At 38.4% G+C, this 21,433-nt stretch overlaps 1 protein-coding gene across 1 annotated transcript in view; it reads left to right on the forward strand.

Annotated features, from left to right (window-relative positions):
- baz1b (bromodomain adjacent to zinc finger domain, 1B) overlaps nucleotides 1-19,803 on the forward strand; it is a 29,364-nt gene extending 9,561 nt beyond the window's left edge. Inside the window, exons 4-18 of the mRNA XM_058750949.1 lie at nucleotides 168-360; nucleotides 573-892; nucleotides 997-1,185; nucleotides 3,034-4,558; nucleotides 5,502-5,780; nucleotides 6,090-6,210; nucleotides 6,464-6,562; nucleotides 6,679-6,856; nucleotides 7,000-7,185; nucleotides 8,145-8,292; nucleotides 9,111-9,258; nucleotides 9,388-9,494; nucleotides 9,718-10,052; nucleotides 12,688-12,794; nucleotides 18,437-19,803. Coding sequence (XP_058606932.1) covers nucleotides 168-360; nucleotides 573-892; nucleotides 997-1,185; nucleotides 3,034-4,558; nucleotides 5,502-5,780; nucleotides 6,090-6,210; nucleotides 6,464-6,562; nucleotides 6,679-6,856; nucleotides 7,000-7,185; nucleotides 8,145-8,292; nucleotides 9,111-9,258; nucleotides 9,388-9,494; nucleotides 9,718-10,052; nucleotides 12,688-12,794; nucleotides 18,437-19,112 — 4,611 coding nt within the window. The 3' untranslated portion in view covers nucleotides 19,113-19,803. The remainder of the gene's footprint in view (nucleotides 1-167; nucleotides 361-572; nucleotides 893-996; nucleotides 1,186-3,033; nucleotides 4,559-5,501; nucleotides 5,781-6,089; nucleotides 6,211-6,463; nucleotides 6,563-6,678; nucleotides 6,857-6,999; nucleotides 7,186-8,144; nucleotides 8,293-9,110; nucleotides 9,259-9,387; nucleotides 9,495-9,717; nucleotides 10,053-12,687; nucleotides 12,795-18,436) is intronic.
- Nucleotides 19,804-21,433: the final 1,630 nt, after the last annotated feature.

Consider the following 21,433-nt stretch of genomic DNA (forward strand, 5'->3'; position numbering starts at 1 on the left):
CTACTTATGCTCAGTTCAAAGTATTTGCTTAGATCAAACCTACAATGGTAAAAGTATTATCTGTGTAAAAGTAACTAATGGAAAAGGCAAGGACAGTTCCCATCTTCCAATTCTTTTGTTTGCTCTTTATGGATGTGAAATAGTAATTCTGTCTCTCTCTCTGTAAGGTTGGCAAGGATAAGACATTGAGGGTGAAAGTGATAAAGATTCATCCGCTGGAGAATCCTCCAGAAGAAAATGTGGAGAAAAAGATGGAAGGTGCTTGTGATTCTCCATCCAGTGATAAAGAGAATGCTAGTCAGGAGAACCTGAAGAAGGAGCCACAGTCCAAAGAGGAGGACAGCAGGAGAGAGAGTCTTTGTGAGTCTTAGCTGCTCTTCATGGTCATCCTCTTCACGATATATTGTAATAATATAACTGTTGGTTCATGTTCAAATGATTAGTAGCCTAATTGTAATCTTTTATACTTTTTACATTTAAGTAGAAAATGAGTTTCTTTGCGAGTTAAAATGTAATAACAAATATTTTTTGCTTTACTGTTTTATTTTATTTTTTATTTTTTTGGTCTGTAGCTGATAGGGCCCGCCGCTCGCCCAGAAAACTCCCAACCAGTATGAAAGAAGAGAAGAAGAAATGGGTCATGCCCAAATTTCTGCCCCACAAGTATGATGTCAAACTTCTCAATGAGGACAAAGTTATCAGTGACGTTCCTGCAGACAGCCTGTTCAGAACTGAGCGGCCTCCCAACAAAGAAATAATGCGCTACTTCATCAGACACTACGCTCTGAGGTTGGGCTCGGGAGAGAGCGCCCCCTGGGTGGTGGAGGATGAGTTGGTGAAAAAATACAACCTGCCAAGCAAATTCAGCGACTTTTTACTGGACCCTCACAAGGTGGGGTACATAAATGTGGTGCTTCAGGAAAAAGTGTTTGGTTTTTGTTTTGTTTTTTTGTGGAAAATTGTTTTATTATAGTAGATTTTCTTCTATCTGTTTAGTTTTTGGCAGAAAACCCATCAGCTAAGAGGAAAAGCATGAGCTCACCGGAAGGTAAACCCAATAAGAAGCTGAAGGCTGCAGAGACAGGAAACGACAGTGAGGGAGTCAAAGTAAAAGGGGAAAAGAAGAAAAAGAAAAAAGATTCCCAGAACATACCTCTCAGCCCAACTCTCTGGGGTCATATGCAGGCATGTATAATACTAACCAAAGCATAAAAGCACTCTTCACATAAATCACTAGATTCTGTTAGTCAACCAAGAAAAAAGGATTCTGATACATTAACCCTTTAGGCGCCAGGGATGTTTTGGGAAAAATGCTGGATTTTGACATCAAGATTTCAAAAGCTTGTGATTTGAAAGGGCTTAAAGATAGAGATCTACTGTAAATTAGAAAAATGTTGGGCATGACCGAAAGTTTATGTGGAGTGTAAATATACTCATCTAATTTGCATATTATGACGTCATCAGGGGCGGCCATCTTTAATTTCATCATATTCAGGAAATAGATATTGAATTGATGTTTGAACTTATTTGCATGTTTTGTCTTTTTATCCTCTTTCCAAATGATCAGAAAAGAGGAAACCAACAATAAAACAAGAGAAAGTTCTAAATTATTACTATATTACTATACTATATATAGTATTAAAACGCATGTGAACAGTAGCCTACTTTTTGATCAGTTCATCAGTAGTTTTCAGGAAATAATAGATATTGCCCTGCCACCCCCATCCCCATTGGGCAAAGGGTCGAAATGATCACTTGTTTGTGCTTCGTGAACACTCTCACCTTGCACGGCGGCACCATTGAGCTGCAAAGATGTACTGGGAGAAGCGCGATTATTAGAAGTCATCTTTCTTTCTTTATTAGCTTAGAAGACAGATTGTCATTTCCAAAAGGCAAATATTCCCCTTCAGAGTCGGAATCGACAAATAACATGTGCAACGCATCCTCACGGTACAACTTTTTATTAGCCGTTTGGCGATTTTTCTCTCACAATTTACTCGCACGCTATGAACTGAACTGCTTCCGCATCAATGACACGATAGCTCACTTGCTCTGCCATTTCCTCCAACACTTTGAATAGGAACATGATGTCATTTTGGTCTAGAATTGAAGTACTACATGTCTGCCATCTAGTGGTAGGGAATACAAATGAGATTACACCATATTAGGAACTACAGTCTATTTTATTAAGTATGACGTCTTGTTGCAATTTTGCGACTTTGGTGCTTAGAGGGTTAATCACTCTATAAATTTATGTATAGTTTGTTAGGATCGGACAATATTTGGCCGAGATGCAACTATTTGAAAATCTGGAATCTGAGAGTGCAAAAAAATCTAAATGTTGAGAAAATCGCCTTTAAAGTTGTCCAAATGCAATGCATATTACTAATCAAAAATTCAGTTTTAATATATTTACAGTAGGAAATTTGCAAATTATCTTCATGGAACATGATCTTTACTTAATGTCCTAATGATTTTTGGCATTAAAAGAAAAATCAATAATTTTGACCCATACAATGTATTATTGGCAATTGCTACAAATATATCCCATCGACTTGAGACTGCTTTTGTGGTCCAGGGTCACATATAATATGACGACATGTTTTATTGATATATACAGATTGTGTAGATAAACTTTAAAGTTTACTCTGCTCTTCACCCATTTTACTGGAGACTTACTTTAACGTGTTTCGGGAGGAGAGGATGAATTTACGTGTTGTTAATCCCACAGCTCGGATTCAGCGCAAACTAACATGGCGGCGCCCATCACCCGGCTAACATGGTCATTATAAAAGTGTTTAAACTACAAAATACATTTACTTCCACATATTTCAGAATTGGTATATCAGATATTTTTATAATATAGTGAGTATATTTTTGAATATTAATAAAAAGAAAAACAAAATAAAGGCGATCCATGTGTCATACAAACTCACGTGTGAAAGGGTTAATGGGATTTTCAAGAGATATAAATGTTATTTATTCTTTAAATATTTGTTGGATTTATTTATTTTTCTGTATTTTTTCGCTCAGGTGAAGAAAGTTAATGGATCTCCCTTAAAAATGAAAAACTCAGGTACATCTAAGAAATGTGATGGGGAAAATATCCTCAGCACCCCAAAATCAAATAAAAAGCAGGGAGACAAAAAATCCACTGACCCCAAAAAGAACCGAAAGAGTGGGGTCACCAAGACTCCCAATAGCCAGAAGCTCTCCAAAAAGGAGGATAGAAGCGCTGGAAGCGCTAAGAAACCCAAAATGAAGCAGATGACCCTTTTGGATCTTGCCAAAAGCCCACCTGCCACATCTAGCCCAAAAAAGCGAGGCCGAAGTTCAAGTACTGGCTCTGCTAAGCTGGGCAAACCTTTGCCGCCCATGGCCTTACATCTCCTTCGGTTTTACAAGGAGAATAAAGGCAAAGAAGACAAGAAGACCACTCTATCCTCACTGGTGTCTAAGGCGGCAAAAACTCTGTCTGCAGAAGATCGTGGCCGGCTTCCTGAGGAGCTGAAAGAACTGGTGCAAAAACGCTGGGAACTGCTTGAGCAGAAACGCCGATGGGCCCTTATGACCGAGGAGGAGAAACAGGATGTTCTGCGGCAGAAGCGCCAGGAAATCAAGCAGAAGCTTCGTGAGAAAGCCAAAGAGCGGCGAGAGAAAGAGATGCAGGTGAGACGGGAGATGTCACGCCGTTATGAAGACCAGGAGCTCGAAGGCAAGAGCTTGCCTGCGTTCCGTTTGTTCGACATGCCCGAGGGGCTTCCCAACACCCTCTTTGGTGACATAGCCATGGTAGTTGAGTTCCTTCACTGCTACTCTGGCCTCCTGATGCCTGATGACCAGTATCCTATCACCTCTATCACTCTGATGGAGGCTTTAGCTGGAGAGAAGGCAGGTTTCCTCTACTTGAACCGTGTGCTGGTGGTGCTGCTGCAAACGCTTCTGCAAGATGAGCTGGCGGAAGGTTACAGTGAACTGGACATGCCGTTATCTGAGATTCCTCTGACCATGCACTCCGTGTCCGAGCTGGTGCGCTTGTGTTTGCGGCCATCGGATGCCCATGAGGAAGAGAGCGCCCGCGGCTCGGATGACTGGCAGCCCGGTGTGGGCTACGATGACGTGGTGAGCAGTGAGTTCTTGGAAAAGCTGGAGACGTCGGAGGTGTTTGAACTGAACTCTCAGGAGAAGGTCAGCCTGCTGATGGCGCTGTGTCATCGTATCCTCATGACCTATTCTGTGGAAGATCATGTGGAGGCCACTCATCAGCGATCGGCCGAGCTGTGGAGGGAGCGGCTTGCCACGCTTAAAGAAGTCAATGAACGCAAAAAGGCAGAGAAGCAGAAACGCAAAGAGCAGATGGAGGCAAAAACTGATGGTAGCGGAGAGGTACTAAATAGGGCAGATAGGATGAAAGACTCAAATGTGAAAAAAGAGACACCTAAGGTCCCTGCCAAAGTGGAACCAGAGCCGGAGGACATGATCAGCACAGTGAAAAGCAGACGCCTTATGTCCATTCAGGCCAAGAAGGAAAAGGAAGAGCAGGAACGGCAAAACAAAGGTGAGAGACAATTAGAGTGCCAGAAACTAGGTTAAAAAAAAAACAACTGGTTGAAAGTGAGAATGAAGTGGTATTCCAGAAACCTGCAAAGAGTAATGGAGAAAAATGATAACTTTTAAGAGGTGTAAGAAATAAAACCAGCAGCACAAGAGGAAAGTAGGGTAAGGAGACAATGAAGACTGTCTCAAAGCAGCATGTGAGATTTTCTTTGAAAATAACCTGACTCTTTCCTCATTTTGAAGTAAAATGGGTTGTGAACATTTACACTTCTAAAATCAAGTACATTTATTCAGGAAAGGCACATTAAATTGATTAAATTGAGCAAATTAATTGAACTTTCTACCCATAAAAGAATCCTGAAAAAGTGCATCATGGTTTCTTGAAAAATGTTTAACAGCACAACTGATAATAAGATGAGAAGAAACGTTTTTTGAGCACCAAATCCGAATATTAGAATGATTTATGATCATGTGGCACTGAAGACTGGAATAACAGCTGCTGAAAATGTAGGTTTGCCATTACAGGAATTAACAAGTTATTTTAAAATATAATAGGAAAAAAAATGTTTTTTAATTATTTAATTTCACAGTACTGCAGTTTTTTTCTTTCTAATATTCAAATAAATGTAGCCTTGGAGAGCATAAAGGACTTTCAAAAACATTAAAAATCTTACCAACCTCAAACGTTTGAATGGTAGTGTGTATCTAACTTGCTTTAGTGAATACTTTATTCCAAAGGGTATGGGAATTCACTTTACAATTAATATAATTTTGACCTTGTCTACACTGGACAAGTTTGTGCCATGTAGATTCAAAATATTTGAAATGCACCAAGTAAAAAACCTTAGAGCTGCATAATGGAACTGCAGGAGTTACATGTCATGATGGAAAACATTTAAAAAAACAAATTTTATTTTAAACTGTTGTATATGCATCTGCTGCAGAGCGTATGGAGAAGGAAGCGGAGGAGGAGCGAATCAGGAAGCAGAAAGTCGCAGCAGAGAAAGCCTTCCAGGAGGCCGTCACTAAAGCGAAGCAGGTGCTGAGGAGAACACCACTGGGTACCGACCGCAATCACAACCGCTACTGGCTGTTCTCTGATGTGGTTCCTGGCCTGTATATTGAGAAGGGATGGGTTCATGAGAGTATAGACTACACATTCACTCTTCCTCCTGAAGAGGAGCCGGTGTTGACTGAGGAAGACAAAGAGGAGGAGACGGAAGGTTGGTCTATCATTTTCTAAAATACAGATTTTTTTTGTTTGTAGTAGTAGGGCAAAATTAACAGATACAAGTTATTAACAATACTTCTTGGAAGAGTGTAAATATTGGCCACATAAAATTGTTAATTTGATATGCTAACTTTTCTGCTAAAGTACTAAATCTGTTGTTCACAGATTTTGTTCGCAACTCTTTTTGTTGGTACAAACAGTTGTTTTTTTGGTTCTTGGTACAAGCTTTTATTCAACCAGTGGAAAATGCTGTTATTTACAGCAAAAAAAATAATAATAATTTTTGAATGTGTCTGTTCAGATGGAGAGAAAGAGGATGAGGGCAGCATAGTCAGCACTTCTAATGAAAATGGCCAGCAGGGGGCACCAGTGCCTGAGTCCTGTATTGAGACCACTGTGCCCAAACAAGGCCAAAACCTCTGGTAAGTGTTCTTGCAAATTCCCAGTTGTATCGTTGGTGTCTGGGAAATCAGCCTTTAGGTAATTTGTGGCTCCGAGCTCTTTTTGTATGAGACTATGCATTGTTTTGTAGCAGAGAATTCCAAAAAGAAAAATGGGCTAAAATGAGTTGTAATGAAGATTTACAGTCCCATGGATCAGGACATGGCATGACATCTGTCTGGACATCAGTTTTGGGCAGCAACACAAATGCTTGTTCTTAAATTGTTTTCCCAGGTTTGTGTGTGATTCACAAAAAGACCTCGATGAACTAATAGGAAGTCTTCACCCTCAGGGAGTAAGAGAGAGTGAACTCAAAGGCAGGCTCCAGTTTAAGTGAGTATATACGTACACGCACTCATCTCCTTTCCGGAAAACGGATCTTTTCACACCTTACTTGCTTTCAATCCCAGGAAAATGGATTAATAATGAAGATTTTGTCTTTGTTTTAGTTACCAGGACATCTTGCATTCCATTCATCTGACTAAAAAAGGTAACCCAGGCCTGAAGGCCTGTGACGGATACCAGGAGCTGCTTAAATTCTTGTGCAGTGACATTATCGAGGTAGCATCTCGTCTGCAGAAAGGAGGTCTTGGATACATGGAGGACACATCTGAATTTGAAGAAAGGGTGAGAGATATTAAGACTGCATGGGATGGGCACTATAACCGGTATCTTTTTTCACGGTATGGTAATGGTACATGTTACTCGCCAGCCAGGGACATGGATATCTGTCACTTTGAACCTACCTGACCTCTCACTTGTGCTTTTAGGTGCGTGACTTGGAGAAGCTGCAGGACTTTGGAGAGTGTTTGATCGCCCTGCAAGAGAGCGTGATCAAGAAGTTTCTGCAGGGCTTCATGGCACCCAAACAGAAGAAGAAAAAGAAGACTGGTGGAGAGGAGAGCACGACAGCGGAGGAAGTGGATGATCAGAAGAGACTTGCTGAAGAGGCCAGGGTGAGTGTGTTATGAATACGGTTACAAGATACTAACATTGTAGTAGCTTATTTCATGATTCTCAATACCGTAGCCAAAAAATATATAAAATAGGTAAAATATGGGTAAAATTTATAAATATGACTAAATAATAACAAAATAAAACAATGGAATGTATTCTTCATGTCCTTGTGAAGTGAACATTGTAGCATTGTTGGCATTAACGAACAAGCAGAAATAAAGGGAAAGAAACAAATTTGTCTTCATTAGTACTAGCAAAAACATGAGAAGGTGAAACAAGTTCAGAAAACACACTAAGGCTGCATTTAATTTATTAAAAAGAAACTATTCTTATCAAAAACACTCGCTATGTTTTTGTGGAAACTGATGTATATTTTTCAGGATTATTTGAATAGAAAAAAAAAAAAACAGCATTTATTTAAATAGATTTTTTTGTAAAAGTCTTTACTCTTACTGATCAGTTTAATGCATCCTTGCCAGAGAAAGTGAGTGCAGAGTGGATCGGCAACAATTTCCTTTACGCACTCCAAGCATTCAATAATCACTCCTCTCCGCTGACCATTTCCCACTCACTTCTCGCTTGTTAACAGAAACGCTGCTTCACCTTCACTGCATAACGAAATCTGCGCTAATAGCTGCTTCACTCTAAAAGTATGTCAGTATCTTTGAAATATCACAAGTTCTGTCAAGAACATACACTCACAAGAAGAATAAATACACAATTCTAGAAGAAAAGCTTCAATGTAGTTTATTAGAATGCTAACACTAAGCAAAAATCTATAGTCCTTTTGAAAGGAAAAAAATCTGGTGTTAATCTATATTATTGAGAAATGAGTGTGCCTATGCTCACATACTTGCTGAATAAAAATAGTAATTTCTTTGTGCCCAGATTTTGAAGGGTAGTGTATGCGTGTATTCACATTCTCACACAAAACGTCTTCTGCATATTGAATTTCTAGGTAGCAACCGCGGTGGAGAAGTGGAAAACTGCCGTCCGCGAAGCTCAGACTTTCTCTCGTATGCACGTTCTGCTCGGCATGCTGGACGCCTGCATCAAGTGGGATATGTCTGCAGAGAACGCTCGCTGTAAAGTGTGCCGCAGGAAAGGTGAGATACCTGAAGTTCAACCTCAAAACCTGTGAAGCATTTTTTGATGTGTGCGTTTTAGAGGCTTTAAAGTGTATTTTATGCAGTGGGTAAAGTCTGCAAAACTATGAAATGACACTTTGCAACTTTGTATTATGTAGTGACCAAAAAATTTATATTTAGTCATTTTCAGAGTTGCCACCCTTTGTCTAGATTCCAACTCTGCGTACTCTGGACATTCATTCAACCCACTTTTTGGGCTGCATCCTGAGATGCTTTTTATACCACATTGAGCAAGTTGTTGCTGGACTCTCGGTGACTGCTTTTCCTCTATCCAGTTCAATTAATCAAGCATTTCTTTTAATTAATTTTAATTTCAAGAAGGCACAGTTTATATTGGTCTATAACATTTCAAGTATGTTCTAACTTTGTTAGGTCATGTTCAGTGATTCACATTAATTACCTAGACTGTAACGGCCTTACACGGTTTCATAATTGAAAATATACTTTTCTCAGTCTCTCAGATTGATGCAATAAACTTCAAAATGTACAAAAATGTATGGCAGGGTCCACCTACCATAGTCTCTTAAAAACTTGGGAAACACTACTGCATGTGAAACACATGACCTTCAGACTCTGAGAGTAGTTACTTTACACCTTTAGGGTATGAAATATAGAGTGAAACACACAAGGGACTGAATGACCATCAAAGAGAGAATGTCTGAGATTTAAACGGCACCTGTTGCTGTAATGCGAGCAGCACACAAAAGGAAGTACTGCGTGGTAACAGGAAGATTTAACATGTAATTGATCTGGTTTATGATTGTCTTTCTCCGTAGGAGAGGATGATAAGTTGATTCTCTGTGATGAGTGTAATAAAGCCTTCCATCTGTTCTGTCTGCGGCCGGCACTATACCGTATACCGGCGGGTGAGTGGCTCTGCCCAGCCTGTCAGCCAACTACCGCCCGACGCAGCTCCAGGGGCAGGTAAGAACATGCACACATTGGGCCTCTTTCATTTAATTTTTGTAAATATGAGTAAATTGAGCTTTATTTATGTATGTATGTAATATGCTCAAAATTCCTCATAATTCATTTACACATTTCTGATTGCAGAAACTATAATGAGGACACTGAGGAAGAGGAGGACACAGAGGAGGAAGATGAAGAAGACACTGAAGAGGAAGGATCAGAAGAAGAATACAGGGACACGGGCCACAGCTGTAAGTGCCACTCTGAGCGCTTTGAAAACTGATAGACTTCTTCATTAGGGGGTGGGGGATTGATTTTTATTTTAATTTTTTTTTCAAAAATATTTTAGGAGAAAAAAGGTCAACTGCCTTGTTTATCAAATGTACTGTAGAGTCATGATATGCTTAAGGGTTTGAAACTTTGTCTTAGTTTCGGCACAAACTCTACTTTTGACTGTTTGTTTGGATGTCACAGTGAGACCTAGGAAGAAGGTGAAGTCGTCTTTGAAGTCCAAAGTGCAGAGTAAACCACCACAGAAGAAGCATTCGCCTCCTAGTGCCAAACCAGCTCTTAGACCTGCTTCCAAGCCAGATCCAAAACCTGCACTCAGATCTGCTTCCAGACCAGATCCAAAGCCTGCTCTCAGATCTGCTTCCAGACCAGATCTTAGACCTGCTCCCAGGCTTGTTTCCAACCCAGATCCTAAACCAGAACCTAAACCTTCTCCCAAACCGGATCCTAAACCTGCTCCCAAACAATTACCTAAATCGCGACCTGCACCAAGCAACCCTGCAGACATCGATGAGCTGGTGAGTAAAACAAGATATGTTGAAGTGTGATGTGTTTAGTACTGTTCTCATGCACAACATTGTACTGTTTGCAGAAAAAATGTTTTAGTTTAATTATTTAACCATGTTGTTTAGGTTTTGATGAATGTTGGGTTAATTTTCAGTTATGCTCATTCTTGAAGGCAATTTATTTTACAAATGCTTTGCAAACAGGTTCAGCTGAATCATTAAAAAGTACTTGTGAATAAGTTTGTTCAAATAAAGAAGAGTTTGTTCATTACAGGGTTCGTACAAGGTGCTTGAAGTACTTGAATTTGAAATTAAGTCCTGGAAAACCCATGAAAACAGCCATAATTTTGAGAAGGTACTTTAATTTTTTAAGGGCGGTATATATGAAAATGTTTTTGGTTTTTTTTTTTCCACGATAAAACAATCTTTTTCCGCAAAATTTACGATGCAGTGCGTCTGATGTAAATAGAGCCGTTTCGCCTGCCTTTTAGCAGCGCACGAGGTCTTGCGATATTACTCCTTGAAATGAAAAGCGGTCTCGCAATATTAGTATAAAGTTGTGTTTGTGGTAAAACCTTTGGTGCTTGCGTTATGTTGTTCGGTCTTTAATTGCATGTGCAGTTCGTTTGGGTTTCATTTGGCAATGCATATAAAGTCTTTTTTGCATTTTGTGTTGCACTGTTATCATTTACATAAACATTCAGCCGCTCGGGACACAAACTCTTCCTTTGCATATGCTGCGAGTTTGTTGCTTAACCTTCATCTAGGAAAACAGTGCATGTTATCTAACTAGATTTGTAACGTAAATCATTTATAAACCTATGCCAACACAGGAGAATATATTAACGTATTTCTAAATATGCAATTTGTTGCTCATCACGATTTCAAAATAAAAGTTCAAACCCTCGCTCTGAGTTTGCATGTGGCCAAATATTAAAATGACATGGATTTAAACATCCTTGAATCACACTGTAAAGTGAAGCACCGCCAGGCCGTTGGTGCCTTCTGCAGGTATTTGTTATAATACATAATATACTTAAGTTGGTTATGTTCATATTTTGTGTAGGCATATTACATTATGTAGGCCTATTTTATCAGTGTTGTTCAATAAAACCATGTAATTACTTGGTTTTGATACTTCATTTGCACCTATTATTGCCTCATCGTTAGATTATATATAAATAGTCATACTAAAGCCTGTTTTTCACTTAGGTCTATTTGTATTACCGTATTGTCCCGAATATAAGACGACCCTGATTATAAGACGACCCCCCTTTTTCCAGATGTACCTTTTGGAAAAGGCTTTTTGAAAACCAAATCTTGTTTTCTTGTTTGTTTGTTTGTTTTTTTCTCTTTGTAAAACTAATTTTTTTTCTTAAATTATTTTCAAATTGCATATTTTTCCTATTTTAATTTTTGTTTTGAAAGTATGGTAAATACTGGTAAAATGTACCAACAATGACATTGAAAAATATACACTTTTTGATATACCATAAAAATAACAGGTAGCCCATCTGATTTATATAACATTTAGGCTATCCATCTCATAGTAGCCAACCAAAATTTTATTAACAGTAGAAGTGAAATCTTATTGTAGTCTTCAAATCTGGGTACAGTCTTATGTTTTGAAATCACTTACAGAGGAAGTTTGGTCCCATCAGGCTAACATGACAGTCAAGACTTGTGCTGCTGTAAGCTTTTCTTTTTGTTTTGTTTTCGCCCGCAATCTTTACAACACACATTATATTACATATTTCATGGCACACTCGTTATATGCGTTTTTGGCGCCACCTATTGTTGTGGGAGTATTACTGACATGTCAAAGTCTAGACCCCGAATATAAGACGACCGCGTTTTTTCAGATGTATTTCCCAGAAAAAAACATCGTCTTATATTCGGGACAATACGGTACTAAAAAATATCAGGTTACTCAGTTGTCAAAGTAATCAGTAGATTACTTTATTACCAAAATAATCATTAGTTGCAGCCCTAGATTAGTTAAAATATTTCAAAATACAACTGCATTGTTTTGATTTGTGATTTAAAAGACAAATATTTTGTAATATTTAAAAAAAAAAAAAAATCTTAATTGTATTAAAATATTGTCTTATTCTAGTGAACCAAGTATCTGTATATCTCGTGAACTAGTGAAGTGTATTGTCACACACCCTAGTGTTGATAAGTGGTGAGATCATAATTTCCCAAGTGTATGATACAGCTTTAATTTTTCAGGTCAATCATATATTCATGAAAAAAAAATCAGTTTGAATAAGGAAAGCGATAACTTTGCCATAATATCCTTTCAAATGTTAGTTACCACAGTCATTACATGCTTTTGTGCTGCACTTTATTTGTACCATTTTGTTTTATTAGAATTTGAAATATATAATAACAGTATTGTTTGATAAGTGAGATCTCTGATTTTAGTTCTTGAAAACCAAAAAAGTTGTGCTTAAAGTCCTTGAGAGTCCTGGAATTTAATTTTGCAGTTTCTGTACGAACCCTGTCATTAAGCAGTAGCACAGAGTGTGCTGAAGCAAAAAAAACATGGAAAAATGGAATGAATGGAAAAAAATGAGTGAATTTTAGGTATTGGTATTATTAGGCACCGTATACATGTTTCTTAAGTGTTGTTGATTGTGTGCAGGTGCGACAGAGCTCCAAGCCTCTATCAAAGAAACAAGCTATTGAGGTAGAGAAATGTGAGGAGATTCTTCAGAAGCTGATAAAATACAGATACAGCTGGCCCTTCAGGTACACCCTCACAAGACCTCATGATTGATTTTGTGGCTTTTAATTTACAAGTATATTTGTTGATCACATTTATTCTCATAACATGTCATTTCAAAAAGGCGTTAAGACTTTAAGTACCTAAAGGCTACTTGCCATTGTTTTAATTTAATATTTATTCATGTTTATATCTTAATGTCTTTATGCCTGGTAGTAGAATTTAGCAGATTAGAGCTGGGCGATAATATAGTTTATATTTTGCAGCAGTATAGCTTGCTGCTTTCACCTTCTGCAAGTATTATGTATGTAGATAAAGCTTGACGTACTTTAATATCCATCTTCATATGGATATGATTCACATTTTGTGGTGAAATTTAAAAATATAGAATATTATTGCTATATATTACATATTGGTTGACGTGAGTATACTTTGTTTGAAGGTAAAGCATGTACTATATATCCAACCTTAATATATCGCACAGGTGAATAATATAGTTAACTTTTTTTTTTGTTTGTTTAAAGTGACGTCGATTTGATATTCATTCTCAAACACCACGAATTGATCTTTTCTGGTATTTCAGCAAACATTTAACACAAGATCTGATTAATGTGAATCTTATCATTAGTCTTCTCCACTAGTTGTCACCCTCTTATTTACCTTGCGTGCTGTTACAACATTCATTCTGTCATTCAGCCTGTCATTCATTCAGTGCTTATGGCGGCAATACTGTTGACAAGAACAAAGCAATATGCGTGATATATTCAAAGCAATATGTCTAATATGCAATGCTCTGGTGAAATGCTATAGTAATACTACAAATCTGCAGAGGCATTTGATATCACACATAAGGCACCATGATTTCCACAATGAATGAATGGCAGATGATTTTGTTTACTACACGCAGACGACGCTCGCGGTGTTTTCAGTCTCTGCCGTCTCACTGTATGACGACATTAACACACAAATATCATCTCCAGCTGCCCCGAGAGACGCTTCATAAATTTGAGAAAACTACCGTCATATCACATACACAGCAGCTGCAAGTTCTTCATGGCAACCTGTCAAAATATAAGTTTGGTTTAACTTGAAGAAACTGTCAGAAATATATTGCTATTGTGCAGTCTTAAGACTCGATGTAACAACAATGCTGCTACTATTAATAAACATCTTTATTTTTAAAGGAATAATCACATTTGTTATCTCTTTCAATTTTAATAGTAAACTTCTATATATATATATATATATATATATATATATATATATATATATATATATATATATATATATACACACACACACACACACACACACACACACACACACACACACACACACACACACACACGCTGGTCATATAATTAGAATATCAAAAAGTTGATTTATTTCACTAATTCCATTCAAAAAGTGAAACTTGTATATTATATTCATTCATTACACACAGACTGATATATTTCAAATGTTTATTTCTTTTAATTTTGATGATTAGAGCTTACAGCTCATGAAAGTCAAAAATCAGTATCTCAAAATATTAGAATATTACTTAACACCAATACAAAGAAAGGATTTTTAGAAATCTTGACCAACTGAAAAGTATGAAAATGAAAAGTATGAGCATGTACAGCACTCAATACTTAGTTGGGGCTCCTTTTGCCTGAATTACTGCAGCAATGCGGCGTGGCATGGAGTCGATCAGTCTGTGGCACTGCTCAGGTGTTATGAGAGCCCAGGTTGCTTTGATAGCGGCCTTCAGCTCATCTGCATTGTTGGGTCTGGTGTCTCTCATCTTCCTCTTGACAATACCCCATAGATTCTCTATGGGGTTCAGGTCAGGCGAGTATGCTGGCCAATCAAGCACAGTAACACTATGGTCATTGAACCAGCTTTTGGTACCTTTGGCAGTGTGGGCAGGTGCCAAGTCCTGCTGGAAAATGAAATCAGCATCTCCATAAAGCTTGTCAACAGAAGGAAGCATGAAGTGCTCTAAAATTTCCTGGTAGACGGCTGCGTTGACTGTGGACATCAGAAAACACAGTGGACCAACACCAGCAGATGACATGGCAGCCCAAATCATCACTGACTGTGGAAACTTCACACTGGACTTCAAGCAACATGGATTCTGTGCCTCTCCACTCTTCCTTCAGACTCTGGGACCTTGATTTCCAAATGAAATGCAAAATTTACTTTCATCTGAAAAGAGGACTTTGGACCACTGAGCAACAGTCCAGTTCTTTTTCTCCACAGCCCAGTTAAGATGCTTCTGACGTTGTCTCTGGTTCAGAAGTGGCTTGGTAGCCCTTTTCCTGAAGACGTCTGAGCGTGGTGACTCTTGATGCACTGACTCCAGCTTCAGTTCTCTCCTTGTAAAGCTCTCTCAAGTGTTTGAATCAGCTTTGCTTGACAGTATTCTCAAGCTTGCAGTCATCCCTGTTGCTTGTGCACCTTTTCCTACCCAAATTCTTCCTTCCAGTCAACTTTGCATTTAATATGCTTTGATACAGCACTCTGTAAACAGCCACACCTTTCAGTAATGACCCTCTGTGACTTACCCTCTTTGTGGAGGGTGTCAATGTTCGTCTTCTGGATCATTGCCAAGTCAGCAGTGTTCCCCATTATTGTGGTTTCAAAGAACAAGAGATACCCAGAATTTATACTGTAGGGATGGTCATTTATTCAAACTCAAATGTAAATATTCTAATATTTTGAGATACTGATTTTTTTTTTACTTTCATGAGCTGTAAGCTCTAATCATCAAAATTAAAAGAAATAAACATTTGAAATATACAGTGGGTACGGAAAGTATTCAGACCCTCTTAAATTTTTCACTCTTTGTTATATTGCAGCCATTTGCTAAAATCATTTAAGTTCATTTTTCCCCCCTCATTAATGTACACACAGAACCCCATATTGACAGAAAAACACAGAATTGTTGACATTTTTGCAGATTTATTAAAAAAGAAAAACTGAAATATCACATGGTCCTAAGTATTCAGACCCTTTGCTCAGTATTTAGTAGAAGCACCCTTTTGATCTAATACAGCCATGAGTCTTTTTGGGAAAGATGCAACAAGTTTTTCACACCTGGATTTGGGGATCCTCTGCCATTCCTCCTTGCAGATCCTCTCCAGTTCTGTCAGGTTGGATGGTAAACGTTGGTGGACAGCCATTTTAGGTCTCTCCAGAGATGCTCAATTGGGTTTAAGTCAGGGCTCTGGCTGGGCCATTCAAGAACAGTCACGGAGTTGTTGTGAAGCCACTCCTTCGTTATTTTAGCTGTGTGCTTAGGGTCATTGTCTTGTTGGAAGGTAAACCTTCGCCCAGTCTGAGGTCCTGAGCACTCTGGAGAAGGTTTTCGTCCAGGATATCCCTGTACTTGGCCGCATTCATCTTTCCCTCGATTGCAACCAGTCGTCCTGTCCCTGCAGCTGAAAAACACCCCACAGCATGATGCTGCCACCACCATGCTTCACTGTTGGGACTGTATTGGACAGGTGATGAGCAGTGCCTGGTATTCTCCACACATACCGCTTAGAATTAAGGCCAAAAAGTTCTATCTTGGTCTCATCAGACCAGAGAATCTTATTCAGGTGTTTTTTAGCAAACTCCATGCGGGCTTTCATGTGTCTTGCACTGAGGAGAGGCTTCTGTCGGGCCACTCTGCCATAAAGCCCCGACTGGTGGAGGGCTGCAGTGATGGTTGACTTTCTCCCATCTCCCGACTGCATCTCTGGAGCTCAGCCACAGTGATCTGTGGGTTCTTCTTTACCTCTCTCACCAAGGCTCTTCGACCCCGATAGCTCAGTTTGGCCGGACGGCCAGCTCTAGGAAGGGTTCTGGTCGTCCCAAACGTCTTCCATTTAAGGATTATGGAGGCCACTGTGCTCTTAGGAACCTTAAGTGCAGCAGAAATGTTTTTGTAACCTTGGCCAGATCTGTGCCTTGCCACAATTCTGTCTCTGAGCTCTTCAGGCAGTTCCTTTGACCTCATGATTCTCATTTGCTCTGACATGCACTGTGAGCTGTAAGGTCTTATATAGACAGGTGTGTGGCTTTCCTAATCAAGTCCAATCAGTATAATCAAACACAGCTGGACTCAAATGAAGGTGTAGAACCATCTCAAGGATGATCAGAAGAAATGGACAGCACCTGAGTTAAATAGTGTCACAGCAAAGGGTCTGAATACTTTGGACCATGTGATATTTCAGTTTTTGTTTTTTAATAAATCTGCAAAAATGTCAACAATTCTGTGTTTTTCTGTCAATATGGGGTGCTGTGTGTACATTAATGAGGAAAAAAAATGAACTTAAATGATTTTAGCAAATGGCTGCAATATAACAAAGAGTGAAAAATTTAAGAGGGCCTGAATACTTTCCGTACCCACTGTATCAGTCTGTGTGTAATGAATGAATATAATATACAAGTTTCACTTTTTGAATGGAATTAGTGAAATAAATCAACTTTTTGATGATATTCTAATTATATGACCAGCACCTGTGTGTGTGTGTATGTGTATATATGTATGTGTGTGTGTATATATATATATATATATATATATATATATATATATATATATATATATATATATATATATATATATATATATATATATATATATATATATATATATATATATATATATTTTTTTTTTTTAAAAGGACCCTAGACAAAAGGGGAAAAAGGCTAGGTTTAAAATACAGGCCTGTGGCTCTTAATTTCTTTTTATTAATTCACTATTTGTAAACTGATATTTACTGTTTACCTTTTTTTTTTTTTTTGAAAAATTTGTATTAAAACTATATACACCGAATGTAATCAATTGAATCGAATCGAGAGCTTGTTAGATCGGGTCTCCACACCAGATAATAATTAGGATCCAGCCCCGGACACCAGATACCATCAGAAAATATCAGTTTGTCCAGTAACAGTACAACTAGTCAGCAGCGCTGTCAATACCCAAACCCTGTAAACATTAAGTCTTGTCTGGTGTCCAAAAATACCAAAACCGAGTGTTTAAGTCTTCTGTCAGTCAAGAAGTTGACTGAGAAGAACAGAAGCAGGATACGAAGTGATAGTTCAATAATCTGTTACTTTTTTTTTTTTACCATTTTAGTTGTGTATGTCTCAATGTTCAAACTTCGTCTGACCAGCACAAATTCAACATGTATTGTTAAACCAAAACTGCTTCACAGCAACATCCCATAAACCTTGGGTTTCCATAAACATTCCCTCTTATCTATCTCTTCTTATTCATGCAGACAAAACGGTTCATGAACAAACATGCGATTGAACAACAATGAAAATGCATAAGCAAGGAAAAATGAGTAAATAAAAAATATAGAAACATAATAATTGAAGAAACAATAAAACAACACACAATTTGCACGTGAGGATCTAAGGATCCTTCGCTGTGAATCGGTATCGAATCGGAACATTTGATCCGATACCCAGCCCTAGTATGTATCCAGGTTAGATGCAGTATTTGTAGAATTAGTTTTTTATTATTAATTCATGAAGTCGTGTTAGTTTGTTATTTGGTCATATTGAAAATTATGAAACCTGTCAGGGTGTTTTTTAACTTCTAATATTTTGATGTGCCATGTGGTGATTGTGTATCATTAACGCAGTTGATGTGAGTAGTGAAGAAGTGCTTTCTCTTTCTCTCATCCAGGGAACCTGTATCTGCTGAAGAAGCCGAGGATTATCGGGACATCATCAGCTGCCCGATGGACTTCACCACCATGCAGGACAAGTTCAAATCCTCCCAGTACCACAGCGCCAGCGATTTTCTCGAGGACGTGAAGCTTGTCTTCTCAAATGCGGAGGAATACAACCAGCCTGACAGCGACGTCCTGACCTGCATGGCACGCACAGAGCAGGCATTCGTCGAGCTCATGCAGAAGAGCCTCCCTGGGGTCGGCTACCTGCGACGCCGAACGCGCAAGCGCCCAGCCGCTCACTCCGATGAGGATTACGACGACGAAGAAGAGGAGGAGAGGGGAAAGAAGATACAAAATGGGAAGCAAGGGAGAGCCACATCCAGGCAGAAGGAAGATGATGAGGAAGACTCTGGACGGAGGAAGACCAGGCAGAGTGGTGGACAACGGAACCAAGATGACAGCGAAAGTGAGGAGGAGGATGAAGAGGAGGAGGAGGAGGAGGAGGACGAGTCTGTGAGAAGGAAGAGCAAGCGGACAAATCGGAAAGATTATCGGGAGCAGGACAGCGACAATGAGAGGGACAGCAGGAGAACTGGATTGAGACGGACTGCACGAGGTGTGACGGATGACAGCAGTGACGAGGACTCGGGCGTCCAGCGACATTCCAAGAGGCTCAAACGCTCATGAAGGCCAGGCGCTTTGTGCTTTGTATTCATTTTTCTACCCCCTCCTTATTAATCAGAAGGCGAAACGGGCCGCCCCATACCCACTGCATATCGGATGGAACTTTTTGCTCACCCCGATGTAGATGTTTCTGTTTATTTTACTTTTTGGAAGTTTTTATGTTAATATTGGAGAAAACTGATTTATATTTGTAAGTTGATTAATAATGGTGACACTTGGTTTTTCAACCTGAAGATTTGCAATTGAAAAAGATGTCATCTTGAGCTCTTAAGACTTTTTTCATTTATTTGACCTAAAAAAACAAAAATAAAAAAAAACACTTGTATCCCAAAAAAAGATTGTAATTGGGTTGCAGATACCACCAAGCCGTCTCACATTTTGATGGCTTGAGAGGTTTCGCTGTAAAAGTTGACCTGTAAGTGTTATAAAGTGATTCAGAATGAAACGGATCCTTTTTCATAGACCTTCTTGCAGCCTTTTAAATGAATTAACCAGTGACCGTCCAGAACTAGGCTCTTTCAATGAAACTGACCTTATGTGTTTTCTGTCTCATAAGAGCCGTTTAATTGGCACTAAACCCCCATGGTGGTATGACATTGAACTAAAAGTCTTTATTTTTGAATGTGCCACCACTTGTTTCTTTTCTTTAGTCACTTATTATTTTGCTGTTTTACAATAAAAGCTGTCATCCTTGCGTTCGGTTAAACAACTTCTGTTTTTGATAAGCAGGAGATCACTGATCCCGTTTATTGGCATCTAGCAATTCCTGTAAAACCTCATGCTGCTCTTATTCCCTTGAAACCAGTAGGTGGCACTCTGCTACAGTGGTCTTCGAAAGAAAAGCTCCCCTTGGTGTAAAACTGACATTTGAATGTTTTATCCCCACTAAAGTTGAACCTAAAATCAAGATGGTAAAGTCAGATGTGAAACTTGTTTCTGGAAACACTCAAGTGAAATTCTATTATCTGATTTCCTTTTTCGTAGGAATATGTAAATAATAAGCTTTAATTATATTTTGGTTTTTGACTGTAGCCATGGAAGTCTCAGTTTAAGATAGGTATGTTTGTCCACAGCAGATGTGCTGCTCAGGGCTTTATTCTGGATTAAAACTCCTTTTGAATGGAGATTTCTGCTTTAATTTCCCCTCCCCATCTAGATTAGGCTTATTTTAAACTTCAGAAGCAAGGTCACTCTATCATAATCTTATCTTGGTTCATAATATTCTTTGGGCTTCATTTCTTTTGTCTTTTTTTGTTTAGTACCATTTTCTTATTCTTTGTTATCTATCACATGACCTGTTGCTTTCAGTATCAGTAAAACATACCGAATGGTATGTACCTTTAAGATTGGCAGGCTTGGAAAGTGAGTTGTCTCACAGGTGTAAATGCTTTCTTTCAGTTAGGAGGTAGTAGTGGTGGTCAAAGCTGTTTTCATATTTATAGCTCCACAGTCTGGTAGGGAAACTTTTTTTTGCTCCCACAGATTTCCTAAGACTTCATTCAATTTTCTGGAAGCGTTTTTCTTTTTTTGTTCTTTTTTCAAAGACCCCTTCAGTGTCACTGCCAGTTGTAAAATCCTGTGTTATATAAAAGCAAGGGGCAGGGAGGGAGGGCCAAGAAGATTTGGGGACCGATAGTGTTTTTTTTCTTTTGTTTTTTTTCTTTGTGTAATTTCTTTACTTTTTAATAAAACATTGTACAATGTCCAAATTTGTCATAGTCTCTAATCCCCTCCTGTTGCTCTCACCTGAACCATAAAAAAATCTTAATAGGTCATCATAGTTGGGCTTCATTTCAAAACATACACGTGTTTTAAGAAATTACGGGTGTCCTTTACAGGAAGGTTGCAGGAAAGGTGTTTCTTTTTTTAAAGATGCCTAATTCTCGCTGAGGATTATAGTATACTGCATAATTTTTGAAATCCGGTGGATGAGTCATAAAAATGTTGAGTTAAAGTTGTGATGAAACAGAAGTATCAACAAATATTGTATTTCATATTGTGATACACTTTTTTTTGAAAATATCAAAAACAGTTAATCGTGTGTATATATGTATATATAAAATGCGCTCAAAAATGGAGGAAGATAAATGAGAGCCTGTGTAAGCATCGATGTGAAGTGATTGGAAAAGTTTGATTTAAATTTGAGTTATTTTAATTAAAAATTATGTGGTTAATGTGTTTGCAGTAAGCCCAATATCATGCATTTATAAAATAGGATTAATTTTTGTTATTCAGCACTAATTATAAAAATAAAATAAAAAGTGTGCATTTATTATTGTACTTTAAGGTGTTATTAGCTTAGCAACATGCTAATGTCAAATTAT

Source organism: Onychostoma macrolepis, chromosome 18 (genome assembly GCF_012432095.1).
Source record: "Onychostoma macrolepis isolate SWU-2019 chromosome 18, ASM1243209v1, whole genome shotgun sequence".
NCBI classification, from domain to species: domain Eukaryota; kingdom Metazoa; phylum Chordata; class Actinopteri; order Cypriniformes; family Cyprinidae; genus Onychostoma; species Onychostoma macrolepis.